We start from the raw sequence: 14189 nt of genomic DNA, 5'->3' as shown, positions 1-14189 counted from the left end.
TCAGGGTTTAATCGCTCCAGCTTCTTACACCATGGCATCATTGCAGAGGTAAGGAAGGTACAGACACACGGCTCCGGCCGCCTCGCACCATCTCCAAGCAGGAGGCGAAGGCGGCAGAGTTCCACCATTACTGAGGCCTTCCTACTTCTGTGTAAGAAACAACCAACCAACTGTTCCACAGATCAGTGCTACAAATTGCAAATAAATATGCTTGAGGAGGAGGCTGACGCAGTCATTCTCTGGAGGGGAGGGACAGAGAGACGCCCATGTCCTCAGCCAGCCCCAAGGCAGGCCTCCGCCTAACCTTAGCCCCACCCATCGCAGGCGCATTAGACAGGTCAGAGAACCGGAGGGGCAGTGTCCAGGCCTGCTTCTCAGAGCGGGTGTGAAGGGCTAGAGGGAGCTGGTGAGCCAGCCTGAGCCCAGGCCCTCTACCTCGAGATGGGGAGGACTGGGCACAGTCCCTGCTCCCTGCAGCGACGCTCCACCCCTGATCACCCTGTCCTGGTTGGCGAGCTTGGCCAAGGAGGTGGCGAAGCCAGGGAACCGGCAGGCACTGGCTGGCTGTGCTGGGTTCCCCTTATTCCAGAGCCAAAGAAATCCCATCTTCCAGCCAAGAGTGGGAAGGAGTTAGAGCAAATAAATACTACTTCAATATAGCACCAAATAAATTAGGAAACGTAGTTGGAGGTGGGGAAGAAGTTGAAAGGGAGCCTCTGCCGGCTGAGGCCAGGGCAAGGTGGGTGAGAGGGCGGGAAGGCAGTGGGGTGTGAGTAGCTTCCCGGCCTCAAGGACACTCCCGAGCCAGGCTGAGGACTGGAAGGGGGCTAGGCCCCACCTCCTATTCTTAACAAACAAAGTCCCGAGACAAGAAATCCTTGGTGGACCAGGAGGCTGGGGCGAGGAGGCAGGCTGGGAGGCCGTGTCCTTGGGCCTGCTCTGCTCCTCCTGCCCTGCAGCTGCTCCTCCTCAGCCCTCGCTGGGACATCAGAGTTTGAAGATTTCATCTTCCTGGTCGCGCAGCGTCTGGGTCCGAGAGGTCCGGGTCAGCGGCACGGGCCCCAGGACGGCTCGCTGCTGCACGCGAGGGGAGCCCAGGTGGAGCCCTGCGTCCTCTCCAGGGACACTGCAGGCAAGGAGAGGGGGAGAGACAGATCAAGGTCAAATGTGACAGATCAAGGTCAAACCTGCTTCCTCCCGATTCCTGAGCTGATGGTGAGAAGACAGTCTCCACAGCTTCCCCTCAAGCTCCTTCCAGGATTACTGGAGGAGGAATGACATCCCGCTGCTGTGCTCAGCTGGGGATGTGGAAGCCAGTCCGCCTCACCTCAAGCCATCCCAGCTGTACTGCCTGTCTCCGGGCCAGGGGAAAGGGCACCCGGCTTCATGGGGTGTGGCGGGGTAGAGGGAGGCTGGCCGAGGAGGCACAGGAAGCGCTCCTATCTCACCTGCCTTCCCCTTTGCTCAGCTTCTGGGCAGCTGCCTTCTTAGACAGGCTGATCTGTGAATCAAGCTTCTTAAGGAAATCAGAGGCGGAGAGGTCGTGGATGGGCGTGGGGCGCTCCGGGCCGGCTGCGGGGAGGACAGCGCCATTGGCGCGCCCTGGACCTGTCTCCCGTTTCTTCCTCCCGGCCGAGTGCGGCTGAACGCCATCCTTCCGGGGCTGGGCCTCTTCCTCTCCATCCTTCTCGTCCTCAGAATCCAGGCCATTGAACAGGTCTCCGGGCTCTGTCAGGATGGGGATGTAGAGGGTTTTCTTCAGGAAGATGGAGTCATTAGTATAAAGGCGATTTGCACGCTTAATCTGTTCCATCTTTAAAAAAAAGTCACCAAAATTAATGACAGGAACAAGAATTAAACTTACATAGCATCTCGCGCTTTTTGTGTGGTACTAGGAAGTGCATTCAGGGGCATTCTACATCTGAGTTACATACCCAACCCTATCTTATTTCTTTATTTCTTTATTTCTTTATTTCTTTCTTTCTTTCTTTCTTTCTTTATTTATTTTGCAGGTCTGGGGATGGAACCCAGGGGCATTTGACCTTCAAGCTACACCCCCTGCCCTATTTTTTTATTTTTTGGTGGTACTGGGGGTGGAACCCAGAGGCTTTCTACCTCCGGGCTATACTCCCAGACCTATTTTATATTTTATTTGGAAATGGGGTCTCACTAAGTTGCTGAGAGCCTCAGTAAGTAGCTGAGGCCGACTTCCAACCTGCACGATCCTCCTGTCTCAGCCTCCCAAGCACAGGGATTACAAGTGTGCACCAACATGCCCAGCTTTTTATTCTTTATTTTGAAACCGGGTCTCACGGAGTTGCAGAGGGCCTCACTTAGTAGCTGAGGCTGTCCGCGAACCGTGATCCTCCTGTCTCAGCCTCCCGAATGCTGGGATTACAAGCGTGCGCCACCACGCCCAGCTACTATTTTATTTTTATCTTGAAACAGGGTCTCACTAGGGTGATCAGAGTCTCACTACTTCCTGAGGCTGTGCTTGAACCTGCTCTGCTCCTGTCTCAACCTCCAGAGTACTGAGATTACAGGCGTGCACCACCACATCGACTCAAAGCTGAAAAAAATAACAGGGCTGTCTGCCAGGCATGGTGGCACACGCCTATAATCCTACTACTTAGGAGGTTGAGGCAGGAGAATCACAGGATCACAGACATTCTCAGCAAGTAGTGAGATTCTCATCAATCTTAGCAAGACTGTTAAAAAAAAAAAAAAAGCTGGGGGTGGTGGCCACGCTTGTAATCCCAGCATTCTGGAAGCTGAGACAGGAAGATCTAGGTTCATGGACAGCCTCAGCTACTTAGTGAGGCCCTTTGCAACTCAGTGAGACCCTGTTTCAAAATAAAGAATAAGCTGGGCATGGTGGTGCACGCTTATAATCCCAGCATTTGGGAGGCTGAGACAGGAGGATTGTGCAGGTTCGAAGCCAGCCTCAGCTACTTAGTGAGGCCCTTTGCAACTCAGTGAGACCCTGTTTCAAAAAAAATAAAGAATAAAAATAGAGCTGGGGGTGTCACTTGGAGATAGAATGCCCCTGGGTTCCATCCCCAGTAATGAAAAATAATAATAATAATTTGGCTGTGGGCATTGTGGCACAGGGTATAATTCTGGCTACTGAGGAGGCCAGCCTCAGCAACTGAGCAAGGCCCTTAGCAACTTGTGAGACTGTGTTACAAAATAAAAGAATAAAAGAATAGGGCCAGGGGTGTAGCTCGGAAGTAGAATGCCCCTGAGTTCATTCCCCAAAATTACAAAAATAAAATAAATAAATAAAATAAAATTTGGAGCTAGGTGTGGTGGCACATGTTTGTAATCCCAGTACTTGGGAGGCTGAGATTGGAGGTTTGCAGATTTGAAGCCAGCCTCAGGAAGCAGTGAGACTCTCATCAACCTAGCAAGACTATTTTAAAATAAAAATACAAAGCCGGGCATGGTGGCGCACGCTTGTAATCCCAGCGCTTGGGAGGCTGAGACAGGAGGATCGCACAGGTTCAAAGCCAGCCTCAGCTACTTAGTGAGGCTCTCAGCAACTTAGTGGGACCCTGTTTCCAAATAAAATATAAAAATGGGTCTGGGAGTATAACCCGGAGGTAGGAAGCTCCTAGGCTCCACCCCCAGTACCACAAAAATAACTAAATAAAAATAAAATAAAATAAAATAAAAATACAATAGGGCTGGTGGTGTAGCTCAGAGATAGAAAGCCCCTGGGCTCAATCCCCAGTATCACACACAAATAAATAAATAAAAATAAACCATTCCAGAAGTCACACACACACACAAAATCTGGGCTGGGGGTATAGCTCAGTGCTAGATTTGCCTCGTACGGGCAAGGTCCTGGGTCCAATCCCCAGCCCTGGGAGAGAGGGAGAGGGAGAGGAAGGAGGAGGCTCTCACATCTGGTCACATCTGTTCTCCAGCCACTGCCTTTGAATAGACCCTTCGTCCTTCTTAGGGGTTCTTCCAACAGTTTAGCTGCTCTTCCTCTTTCACTTCTCCTCATCTTCCTTTTGACATCTAGCTAGAAAAATCTGATTAACCCATGGGCCTGCTTATCAACCTCCTTTTGGCTTCTTACTGACTAAAAGATAAAATCCACATTAGCATTCAAGCGCTTCCTCAACATACCTCCCCCAGGAAATGTCTTCTCCTTCTGCCACACATACATTTTGCTATCCTGAATTTTTTTTTTTTTTTTGGCAGTACTGGGGGTGGAACCCAGGGGAATTCTGTCTCTGAACTACACTCCCAGATCTATTTTTCCTTCTTTATTTTGAAATATATTTATTTACTTACTTACTTATTTATTTTACAGTATTAGGGATTAAACGCAGGGGCATTCTACCTTTGAGCTATACCCCAGATCTATTTTTATTCTTTTTTTTTTTTTCCAGTACTGGAGATAGAACCTGCAATCCTCCTACCTTAGCATCCCAAGTACTGGGATTATAAGTGTGCGCCACCATGCCCAGCGACAATTATTCTTTATTTTGTAACTTAGTGAGACCTGGTCTCAGGGTCTCATGAAGTTGCAGAGGGCCTCACTAAGTAGCTGGGGCTGTCCTCACACCTGTAATCCTTCTGTTTCAGTCTCCCAAGTACTGGAATTTCAAGGGTAAGATTCCATGCCTTATTTATTTATTTTTGCAGTACTGGGGATAGAACCCAGGGACATTTTACCTCTGAGCTACACCCCCAGCCCTATTTTTCATTCTTTATTTTGAAATAGGGTCTCACTGAGTTGCAAAGGGCCTCACTAAGTAACTGAGTAGTCCATAAACTAAGATCCTCTGATTTCAGCCTCCCGAATGCTGGGATTACAAGCATATACCACTACGCTCACTGTCTATTTATTTTGTGTGTGTGTGGGGTACTAGGGATAGAACCCAGGGGAATTCTACCTCCAAGCTACACCCCCAGCCCTATATTTTATTCTTTATTTTGAAACCAGGTCTCCCTAAGTTACTGAAGGCCTCACTCAGTAGGTAGCTGAAGCTGTCTACAAACTGTGATTCTCCAGTCTCAGCCTTCCAAGTACTGGAATTACAAGCATGAGCCACCATGCCTGGCTTCTCCAGTACTATAAAATAAACAAACAAAACTTAACTAGTAAAAAAAAATTTTTTTGGTACTGGGGATTGAAACCAGGGACATTCTATTTCTGAGCTATACTCACAATCCTCTTTTATTATTATTATTATTATTATTATTATTATTATTATTATTATTAGTGGTTCTGGGGATTGAACCCAGGACAGTTCTACCTCTGAGCCACACCCTAGCCCTATTTTATTATTATTACTTGTGTGCGTGTGTGTGTGTGTGGTGCTGGGAATGTAACCCAGGGGCATTCTACCTCCGAGCTACACCCCAGCCTTATATTTTATTCTTTATTTTGAAGCAGGGTCTCATTAAGTTGCAGAGGGCCTCAATAAGTAGCTGAGGCTTTCCATGAACTGCTATCGTCCTGTCTTAGCCTCCCAATTGCTGGGATTATAAGCATGGACCACCACGTCTGGCTTATTATTATTTATTATTATTATTTTTTATTATTATTGTGTTGTGGTTCTAGGAGTGGAACCCAGGGTCTTTTCTACCTCTGGGCGAAACTCTCAGACCCATTTTATACTTTCTTTGGAAACAAGGTCTCACTAAGTTGCTGAGAGCCTCACTAAGTAGCTGAGGATGGCTTCGAACCTGTGCAATCCTCCTGTCTCAGCCTCCCAAGTGCTGGGATTACAAGCGTGCACCACCACGCCCAGCATGGCTTATTATTTTTATTTTGAAACAGGGTCTCATTAAATTGCTGAGAACCTTGCTAAGTAGCTGAGCTGGCCTTGACTGCAATCCTCCTGTCTCAGCCTCCCAAGTACTGGGATTACAGGCTGCCCAATACTTTTTAATTTTTTTATATATTTCTTGTGGTACTAGGGATGGAACCCAGGGGCATTCTACCTCTGAGGTATACCTGCAGGCCTATTTTTTATTTTTTATTTTGAAACAGGGTCTCGCTGAGTTGCAAAGGGTCTTACTAAGTAGCTGAGGCTATCCGTGAACGGTGATCCTCCTCTCTCAGCCTCCCAAGTACTGGGATTACAGGCTGCCCAATACTTTTAAATTTTTTTCTATATTTCTTGTGGTACTAGGAATGGAACCCAGAGGCATTCTACCTCTGAGGTACACCCGCAGGCCTATTTTTTATTTTTTATTTTGAAACAGGGTCTCACTGAGTTGCAGAGGGCCTCACTAAGTAGCTGAGGCTGTCTGTGAACGGTGATCCTCCTGTCTCAGCCTCCCCAATGCTGGAATGACAAGTGTGCGCCACCACTCCCCGGCCCACATATGTAAATCTTAGCCACAATTACAATCATTCATTCATACATACAAAAAACCTGTTTATTTTTTTTTACAATGGATCGAACCCACAGGTGATGAGCCTCCAAGCTACGCCCCCATCCCTACACTCCAACCCTTAATTCTCCCCCAAAATGGCTACATTAAACATTTTTTTGTATGCGGTAGAATATGATATGTAAGCCGATGTCATCAGTTTAAATGCAATGTATTTTTACACCTGACTGAATCTCCCCTCTACATAAGCTTGCATCTTTGATTTATTTATTTATTTTTATGGTCCTGGGGGTGGAACTCAGGGGCTTTTCTACCTCCGGGCTATACCCCCAGACCTATTTTATACTTTATTTGGAAACAGGGTCTCACTAAGTTGCTGAGAACCTCATCAAGTAGCTGAGGCTGGCTTCGAACCTGTGCGATCCTCCTGTCTCAGCCTCCCAAGTGCTGGGATCACAAGTGTGCGCCACCACGCCAGGAGCATCTTTGGTTTAGAGAGTTCCTGTTTTGCACAGTGCTGCAAAGAAAACAGCACTGAGGAGGAAACAAGACAAGAGACAGACACTGTAGGTACTTGGAACAAAACCAGCTCTTCATTATTGGCTGTAGTGTTAACTCACTCTCAGTGAAAATCTTTCTATGTGGTTAAGAGCAGAGGCTTTGGAGTCAGAGAGACCTGTTTGAATTCCAACTCTGACACTCAACTTATTTGACCTTGGCCAAATTTGTTAGCCAATCAACGTTTCTCAAGTTTCTTTATCTGCAAAAAACAAAGCAAAAATAGTTGTCTACTCAGTGAGGCTCTTTGCAACTCAGTGAGACCCTCTTTCAAAGTAAAGAACAAAAAATAGGGCTGGGGGTGTAGCTCACAGGTAGAATGCCCCGTTCCATCCCCAGTATCGCAAAAAAAAAAAAAAAAAAAAAAAAAAAAAAAAAAAGTTGTACGCTTGGTAGGAGTAGGGAAAGAGGCTCAAACAGGTTAACAGGTTAATGCATGTAAAGCCCTTAGCATGGTGTCTGGCATAATAAACAGGAGTTGCTCCTCTGTGTTGGCAAAGTGGGTCAGGATCTGTCCCAACCAGGCAACAATGAGATGAGTAAACAGAGAGATAAAGGCAGAACAGACCACAAGACCATTAGGAAAATGTCAAGGCGACTGCCTGGAAGGGCCGCCATGCTCTCCCGGGGACTAATCCCTGCTGAATGGTTTTCTATCCCACAGCCTTGGAGGACTCACCGTCACCCCGTATTTGAGCGCTAGTCCAGCCAGGGTGTCTCCAGGTTCCAAATGATGCTCCAGGCGTCTTTCCCTCACCGGGGAGCAGGCGGATTGCACCAGGCTTCCGTAAGAACGAGCCCGGCTCCCTCGAAGCAGCCCGGACCCCCCGCCGGGGGGCTGTCGAGAGGGAGAAGCCATCTATCTCTTCACCTGCGACAGCTGGGGTTGCCACGGAGGGAGTCCTGGCTGAAGACGGACAGTGCCTAGTGTATACAGGCGATTCCTTTCCCCTTCTGTCCTAGGTCTCCCCACTTCCCCGCGCCGCGCCCGCCTCTCTCCCCTCCCCGTTTCTCCTCCCTCCAAGCCCCTGACCCCCAGACCGGACCCCGCGTCCCCCTTCGAACCCTCCGCCTCTCGCCCCCACCTCCTCGCTACACTGACCTCTCACCTTTGAACTCTGGACACCCTCCTTAGCACTCTGTGCTCAGTTTGTCTTCAAGTCCGGCAGCCAGGCTTCGGGGCTCGCCGACATCCCGGCTGAGCCACGGCCGGGGGTCATCTGCTAGGGTCAGGATCGAGTCGGGCCCACCCAGGTCGGCGGTCTGTGTCCAAGATGAAGCGCGAGCGGGCTGCGAGAGTTTGTAGTCGGCTTCCACACTCTGAGATCCTCCCAGGATCGCTGCGCATCAGACAGGTCACACCCTCAAATTCGGACTTCTCGTCGGGGTTCGCGTTCCGACCAAAGCCTCCAATCCGCCAAGGTGCGAGGGCCCGAACGCAGACGAGTGGCAAGCTCTTGGGGGAAAAAAGACTTCATCTCCCAAAAGGCTTCGCGTCCACGGGGTCGCAGAGCAGCTTGGGAAATGCAGTCCACGCAGCGCGCCCAGGGGGCGGGCTTTCGGGGTCGCCAGGCGCATGCGTGGCATTACGTCACAGGAAGTGCAGAGGCCAACCGGAAAGAGACCAGAAGGAGGTGCCCCACTCTTGCTACGGTGGCCGGGAGGAGTGGCGAGGCGCGCAAAAGAGAATTTATCATTTCTGGGACTCGCAGCCGAGATGTCTTTCAAGAGGGAAGGGGATGATTGGAGTCAGCTCAATGTGCTCAAAGTAAGCGCGAGGGAGGGGAGTCCGGAGCAGCTTCGGCCGCCCCGTGAAGGCTGTGGAGGAGCTTTGTTTTGTTGCTCTGGCAACAGCTTTGGAGGAGAGCTGCGCGACCAGGACTGGGAAGTGACCACTTCGCCCTGGGATCGCTGTTCCCGCCATGGCCCTTACTCCACTTGACCCCTCATCCCTGTCCCTTCCGTTCACCCCTCCTATTCCGTTGATCCTGTCCGGACTTCTTCCCTTATCCCCCGCAGAAACGACGAGTTGGAGACCTGTTGGCCAGTTATATCCCAGAGGATGAGGCACTGATGCTACGGGATGGACGGTGAGGGCGAGGAGTAAGGAGTAGACCAGCCCTGAGGATTCTGCGGTCAGAAGCTCCACAAACTTTAGCAATTAAGAATATCTCGAAAGCCGGGCGTGGTGGCGCACGTTTGTAATCCCAGGGTTTGGGAGGCTGAGACAGGAGGATCGCGGGTTCGAGGACAGCCTCAGCTACTTAGTAAGACCCTGTCTCAAAAGAAAGAATAAGATGGGGTTGGAGGTATAGCTCGGAGGTAGAAGGCCCCTGGGTTCCATCCCTAGTACTGAAAAAAAAAAAAAAATCTGGAGTATCTAGGATTCCTTGGCGAAGGTGAGGAATGGTTGGAGGTGGAGGTGGAGAGCCCTGGGTGTTAGGCTTTGGGAGGACGGCTGAGATAGGGGTGGGGCCACTCTGTTACCCTCTTCTCTTCTCTTCCCAGCTTTGCTTGTGCCATCTGCCCCCATCGACCTGTACTGGACACACTGGCCATGTTGACTGCCCACCGTGCAGGCAAGAAGCATTTGTCTAGTAAGTCTGGGGGAGGGCAGGGGATAGAGAATAAACTCTTGACATCTCTGCAGAGAGAGCGCTCTGGGTGCTCTGCTCTTCAAGTTCTGTCCTCTCCCCTCAGGCCTGCAGCTCTTCTATGGCAAGAAGAAGCCGGGAAAGGGAGTAGGGCAGAATCCAAGGCAGCGGAATGAGCCGAGGCGGGAGGAGGACAAAGCCGAGGTGACCAGGGTGAGGGTGTTTTCCAGGCAGGACCCTGCTGCATGCCTCAGGCTTGAAGAACTTGGCTCCTGAAGGCTCCCATCACACGTCCCCTTTCCTTGCCAGGCTCCTCTGCTCACCCAGACGCGACTCATCACCCAGAATGCTCTGCATCGAGCGCCCCACTATAACAGCTGCTGCCGCAGGAAACACAGGTCTGTGGGATGGGAAAGCCAGAGCGAGGAGAAGCAGAAAGGTGGATGGCTCCAAAATGGTTGTTTTTAAATAGTATCCTGAGGAACGCTGGTATTCTGGCATTTCTAGAAAAAAAGATTTTTTTTTCTTCTTTTTTGCAGTACTGGGGGTGAATCCAGCATTCTACCTCAAAGCAACACTTCCATCCCTATTCTTTATTCTTTAGTTTGAAACAGGGTCTCACTGAGTTGAAGAGGGCCTCACTAAGTAGCTGAGGCTGTCCTCGAACTATGATCCTCCTGTCTCAGCCTCCTGAATGCCGGGATTACAAGCATGCGCCACCGCGCCCGGCCGATTTTGGTCATTTTAAATAAATTTTGAGTGTCTTATTTTCAAGTCACTCCACTATGTCCCTCTGATGTAGTGCTCTCCTGTCCTTTTTTTTTTTTTCCTGCCTTTGTAATAATAAAAAATTATTTTTTGCTTAAGCTTACAGCAAAAAATAAATAATAAATATTATTTTATTTATTTTTTGGTACTGCGGATTGAAGCCAGAGGCATTGGGTTCAATCCCCAGTAACACACACACACACACACACACACACACACTTAAATTTTAGGAAATGGAACTTTGTTTTTTTTGGGGGGATGGAACAACACCACCACGGCCACTTAACACTTACATCTTAAAGAACGATTAGGAAACCCCGCGCCGCGGGTTTTAGTGGTGGGAGAGCTGGCCCTGTCCTTTGCTACTCTCACAGGCTTCGTTTCTTCTCCACCCAGACCAGAAGCTCCTGCTCCCTCTGCCTCCTGTTCCCCTTCGCCCGCCCCACAGGTTGAGCCCCCAGGTGGGAAGATCAGTAGGGACCCCGAGGCTGGGGCTGGCCCACAGGCGGAAGAGTCAGCCCCCGCCTCAGCCCCTGCACCCATGAGCCCGCAGAGAAGGCGCGCCCTGGACCATTACCTCACGCTTCGAAGGTGAGTCTGCCGATGGCTTCTCTCAGATTTTCTTTCTTTCTTTCTTTTTTTTTTTTTCCCCCGTGGGTCTGGGGATGGAACCCGGGGACATTTGACCTCTGAGCTATACCTCCTGCCCTATTTTTTATTCTTTATTTTGAAACCGGGTCTCACTGAGTTGCAGAGGGCCTCACTAAGTAGCTGAGGCTGTCCGCGAACCGCAATCCCCCGGTCTCAGCCTCCCGAACGCTGGGATTACAAGCGTGCGCCACCACACCTGGCTTACTTTTTTTTTTTTTTCTGACTCTGCTTTCTCCCCCTAGTACTAGAGAGTGAACCCAGGGCCTTGCCTGTTAGATAGATACTTGACTGTTGAGCTCTACTCCCCCAGCCGGCCCTTCCTTCCTTCCTTGGGTTGATCGGGGTGGGCGTGAGGCTTACGCTGTGCAATACCCCTGGTCCCTTTTTGTTTTTGAGACAGTCTCACTGTATTGCCCAAGCCGGCCTCCAAACTGGGATCCTCCTGTCTCAGCCTCCCAGGTAATGGGAGTACAGGCATGTGCCACCACACCAAGCCTTTGTAAATGTTTTTTCTCCTTTTTTTTTATAAATTTCTCTCTCTTTTTTTTTTTTTTTTTTGGTGGGTCTGGGGATGGAACCCAGAGGCATTTGACCTTCGAGCTACACCCCCTGCCCTATTTTTTATTCTTTATTTTGAAACAGCATCTCACTGAGTTGCAGAGGCCTCACTAAGTAGCTGAGGCTGTCCGCGAACTGCGATCCTCTGGTCTCGGCCTCCCGAATGCTGGGATTACAAGCGTGCGCCATCACACCCAGCTTTTCTTTATAAATTTCTTGAGAGAGGCTCTTGCCAACTTTTGATCCTCCTGCCTAAACCTCCAGAGTAGCTAGGATTATAGCTATGCACCACCACACCAGGCCTGACCCTCCTTTCTTCAAACCTGGCCAATTGTTTTTTTCCTTATGGCCACTGGTTTTATTTTATTTTATTTTGGGGGGTGGAGTACTGAAAATTGAACCTGGGGATGTTTTACCACTGAGCTACACCTCCAACCCATTTATAATTTTTTTTTTTTTTTTGGTAGTACTGGGGATGGAATTCAGAGACATTCTACCATCGAGCTACACCCTCTGCCCTATTTTTTATTCTTTATTTTGAAACAGGGTCTTACTGAGTTGCAGAGGGCCTCACTAAGGCCGGACTTGGTGGCACATGCTTGTAATCCCAGCACTCACGGGAGGCGGAGCCCAGAGGATTGCAGTTTTCTCGGCGGCCTTAGCTACTTAGTGAGGCCCTTCACAACTGAGTGAGACCCTGTTTCAAAAAATTAAAAGACTCTGGCTGGGCGTGGTGGCGCACGCTTGTAATCCCTGTGCTTGGGAGGCAGAGACAGGAGGATCACGCAGGTTCGAAGCCAGCCGCGCACACTGGCTTAGGAGACCCTGTTTCCAAATTTTTTAAAAAAATGTAAAAATAGGTCTGGGAGTGTAGCCCAGAGGTAGAAGGGCTTCCAGGAACCCCATTACCAAGTAAACAAACAAACAAACAAACAAACAAACAGACTCGCCGGGCGTGGTGATACACACTTATAATTCCAGCATGTGGGAGGCTGAGACAGGAGGATCGCAGTTAGAGGACAGCCTCAGCTACTACTTAGTGAGGCCCTTTGCAACTCAATGAGACCCTGTTTCAAAATAAAGAATAAAAAATAGGGCTGGGGGTGCAGTTCGGAGGTAAAATGCCCCTGGTTCCATCCCCAGTACCGCAAAATAAATATATATATTTAAAATATATATATAATAAAAAGACTCAAAAATAGGGTTAGGGTGTAGCTCGGAGGTACAGTATAGTGCTCCTGGATTCTGTCCCCAGTACCGTCTCACACACACACACACACACACACACACACACACACACACGGGGCATAAGTAGCTGAGGCTGTCCACAAACTGCAGTCCTCTAATCTCAGCCTCCCAAATGCTGGGATTACAAGTATGTGTCACCACACCTGGCCCCATTTTTACTTTTCTTTTTTTGGGGGGAGGGTTGGGGGATAGGGGAATTTGAGCTCCGAGCTGCACCCCCAGCCCTATTTTTTATTCTTTATTTTGAAACAGGGTCTCACTGAGTTGCAGAGGGCCTCACTAAGTAGCCGAGGCTGTCTGCGAACCGCGATCCTCCGGTCTCAGCCTCCCAAATGCTGGGATTACGAGTGTGCGCCACCGCGCCCGGCTTCCATTTTTACTTTTTATTTTGAAACAAAGTCTTGCTAAATTTTCAGATCTGGCCTCCAGCCTGTGGTCTTCCTGTCTCCGTCTTCCCAAGTTCAGGGTTACAGGCACGCACCACCATGCCTATCTTTCACGGGTTTTTTTTCTGTACTAGGGGTTGAACCCATTGGCATTCTACTTCTGAGCTTCACTCCAGCCCTTTTTATTTTTATTTTGAAAAGTATCTAATTAAATTGCTGAGGGGCAGCCGGGCATGGGGGCGCACGCTTGTCATCCCGGCATTCGGGAGGCAGAGACCGGAGGATCGCGGTTCGCAGACAGCCTCAGCTACTTAGCGAGGCCCTCCGCAACTCAGTGAGACCCTGTTTCAGAATAAAGAATAAAAAATAGGGCAGGGAGCTGGGTGTGGTGGCGCACGTTTATAATCCCCGCATTTGGGAGGCTGAGACGAGAGGATTACGGTTCGAGGACAGCCTCAGCTACTACTTAGTGAGGCCCTTTGCAACTCAGTGAGATTCTGTTTCAAAATAAAAGAATAAAAAAAAGAAGGGCTGGAGGTGTAGCTCAGAGGTAAAATGCCCCTGGGTTCCATCCCCAGTACCACAAAAAAAAAAAAAGGGCTGGAGGTGTAGCTCAGAGTAGAATGCCCCTGGGTTCAATCCCCAATACTGCAAAATAAATAAGTTAATTAACTAATTAATTAAAATAAACCCCTTTCCTGGGCAGTTCTATTGTCTGTGATATTTTCATATTTTCAGCTCTGGATGGATCCCAGATGGACAAGGCCGATGGGTAAAGGATGAAAACGTCGAGTTTGACTCCGACGAGGAGGAGCCTCCCGACCTGCCCTTGGACTGACACCCTCTTCCCCGTTCATTTTACAAATAAACCACAGTGGGCGCTAGGAGCCTGAACTTGGCCCGGCTGGGCTCTGTCTGGTCTGGGATTTGAGAGCCGTTTGGTCTCGCCCGGCGCTCCTTCCCTGCAATGTACACAGCTCCCCACACTCGTAGCCCCTCCTCCCCCTCCCCCCGTCATGCCAAGCGTCAGCTGCGTGCAGCCGGGCGCCCTATTAATAAGTCTGTC

At 49.6% G+C, this 14189-nt stretch overlaps 2 protein-coding genes across 2 annotated transcripts; one reads left to right on the top strand and one right to left on the bottom strand.

Annotated features, from left to right (window-relative positions):
* Positions 1-925: 925 nt before the first annotated feature.
* LYSMD1 (LysM domain containing 1) lies at positions 926-7777 on the bottom strand (the record flags this gene model as incomplete). The annotated part of the gene is made up of 3 exons (XM_080693008.1): positions 926-1126; positions 1449-1813; positions 7598-7777. 3 exons carry the CDS (start codon positions 7775-7777, stop codon positions 988-990), a joined length of 684 nt encoding a protein of 227 aa, XP_080549134.1. The 3' UTR covers positions 926-987.
* An 858-nt stretch (positions 7778-8635) lies between these two features.
* LOC308259464 (sodium channel modifier 1) lies at positions 8636-13961 on the top strand (the record flags this gene model as incomplete). Its single annotated transcript, XM_080690485.1, has 7 exons — positions 8636-8686; positions 8938-9008; positions 9427-9515; positions 9619-9716; positions 9822-9910; positions 10677-10871; positions 13862-13961. 7 exons carry the CDS (start codon positions 8636-8638, stop codon positions 13959-13961), a joined length of 693 nt encoding a protein of 230 aa, XP_080546611.1.
* Positions 13962-14189: the final 228 nt, after the last annotated feature.

The sequence above is a fragment of the Muscardinus avellanarius genome (assembly GCF_963383645.1).
Source record: "Muscardinus avellanarius genome assembly, chromosome: 3".
Taxonomy (NCBI): domain Eukaryota; kingdom Metazoa; phylum Chordata; class Mammalia; order Rodentia; family Gliridae; genus Muscardinus; species Muscardinus avellanarius.
This window is presented reverse-complemented; position numbering and strand designations above follow the sequence as displayed.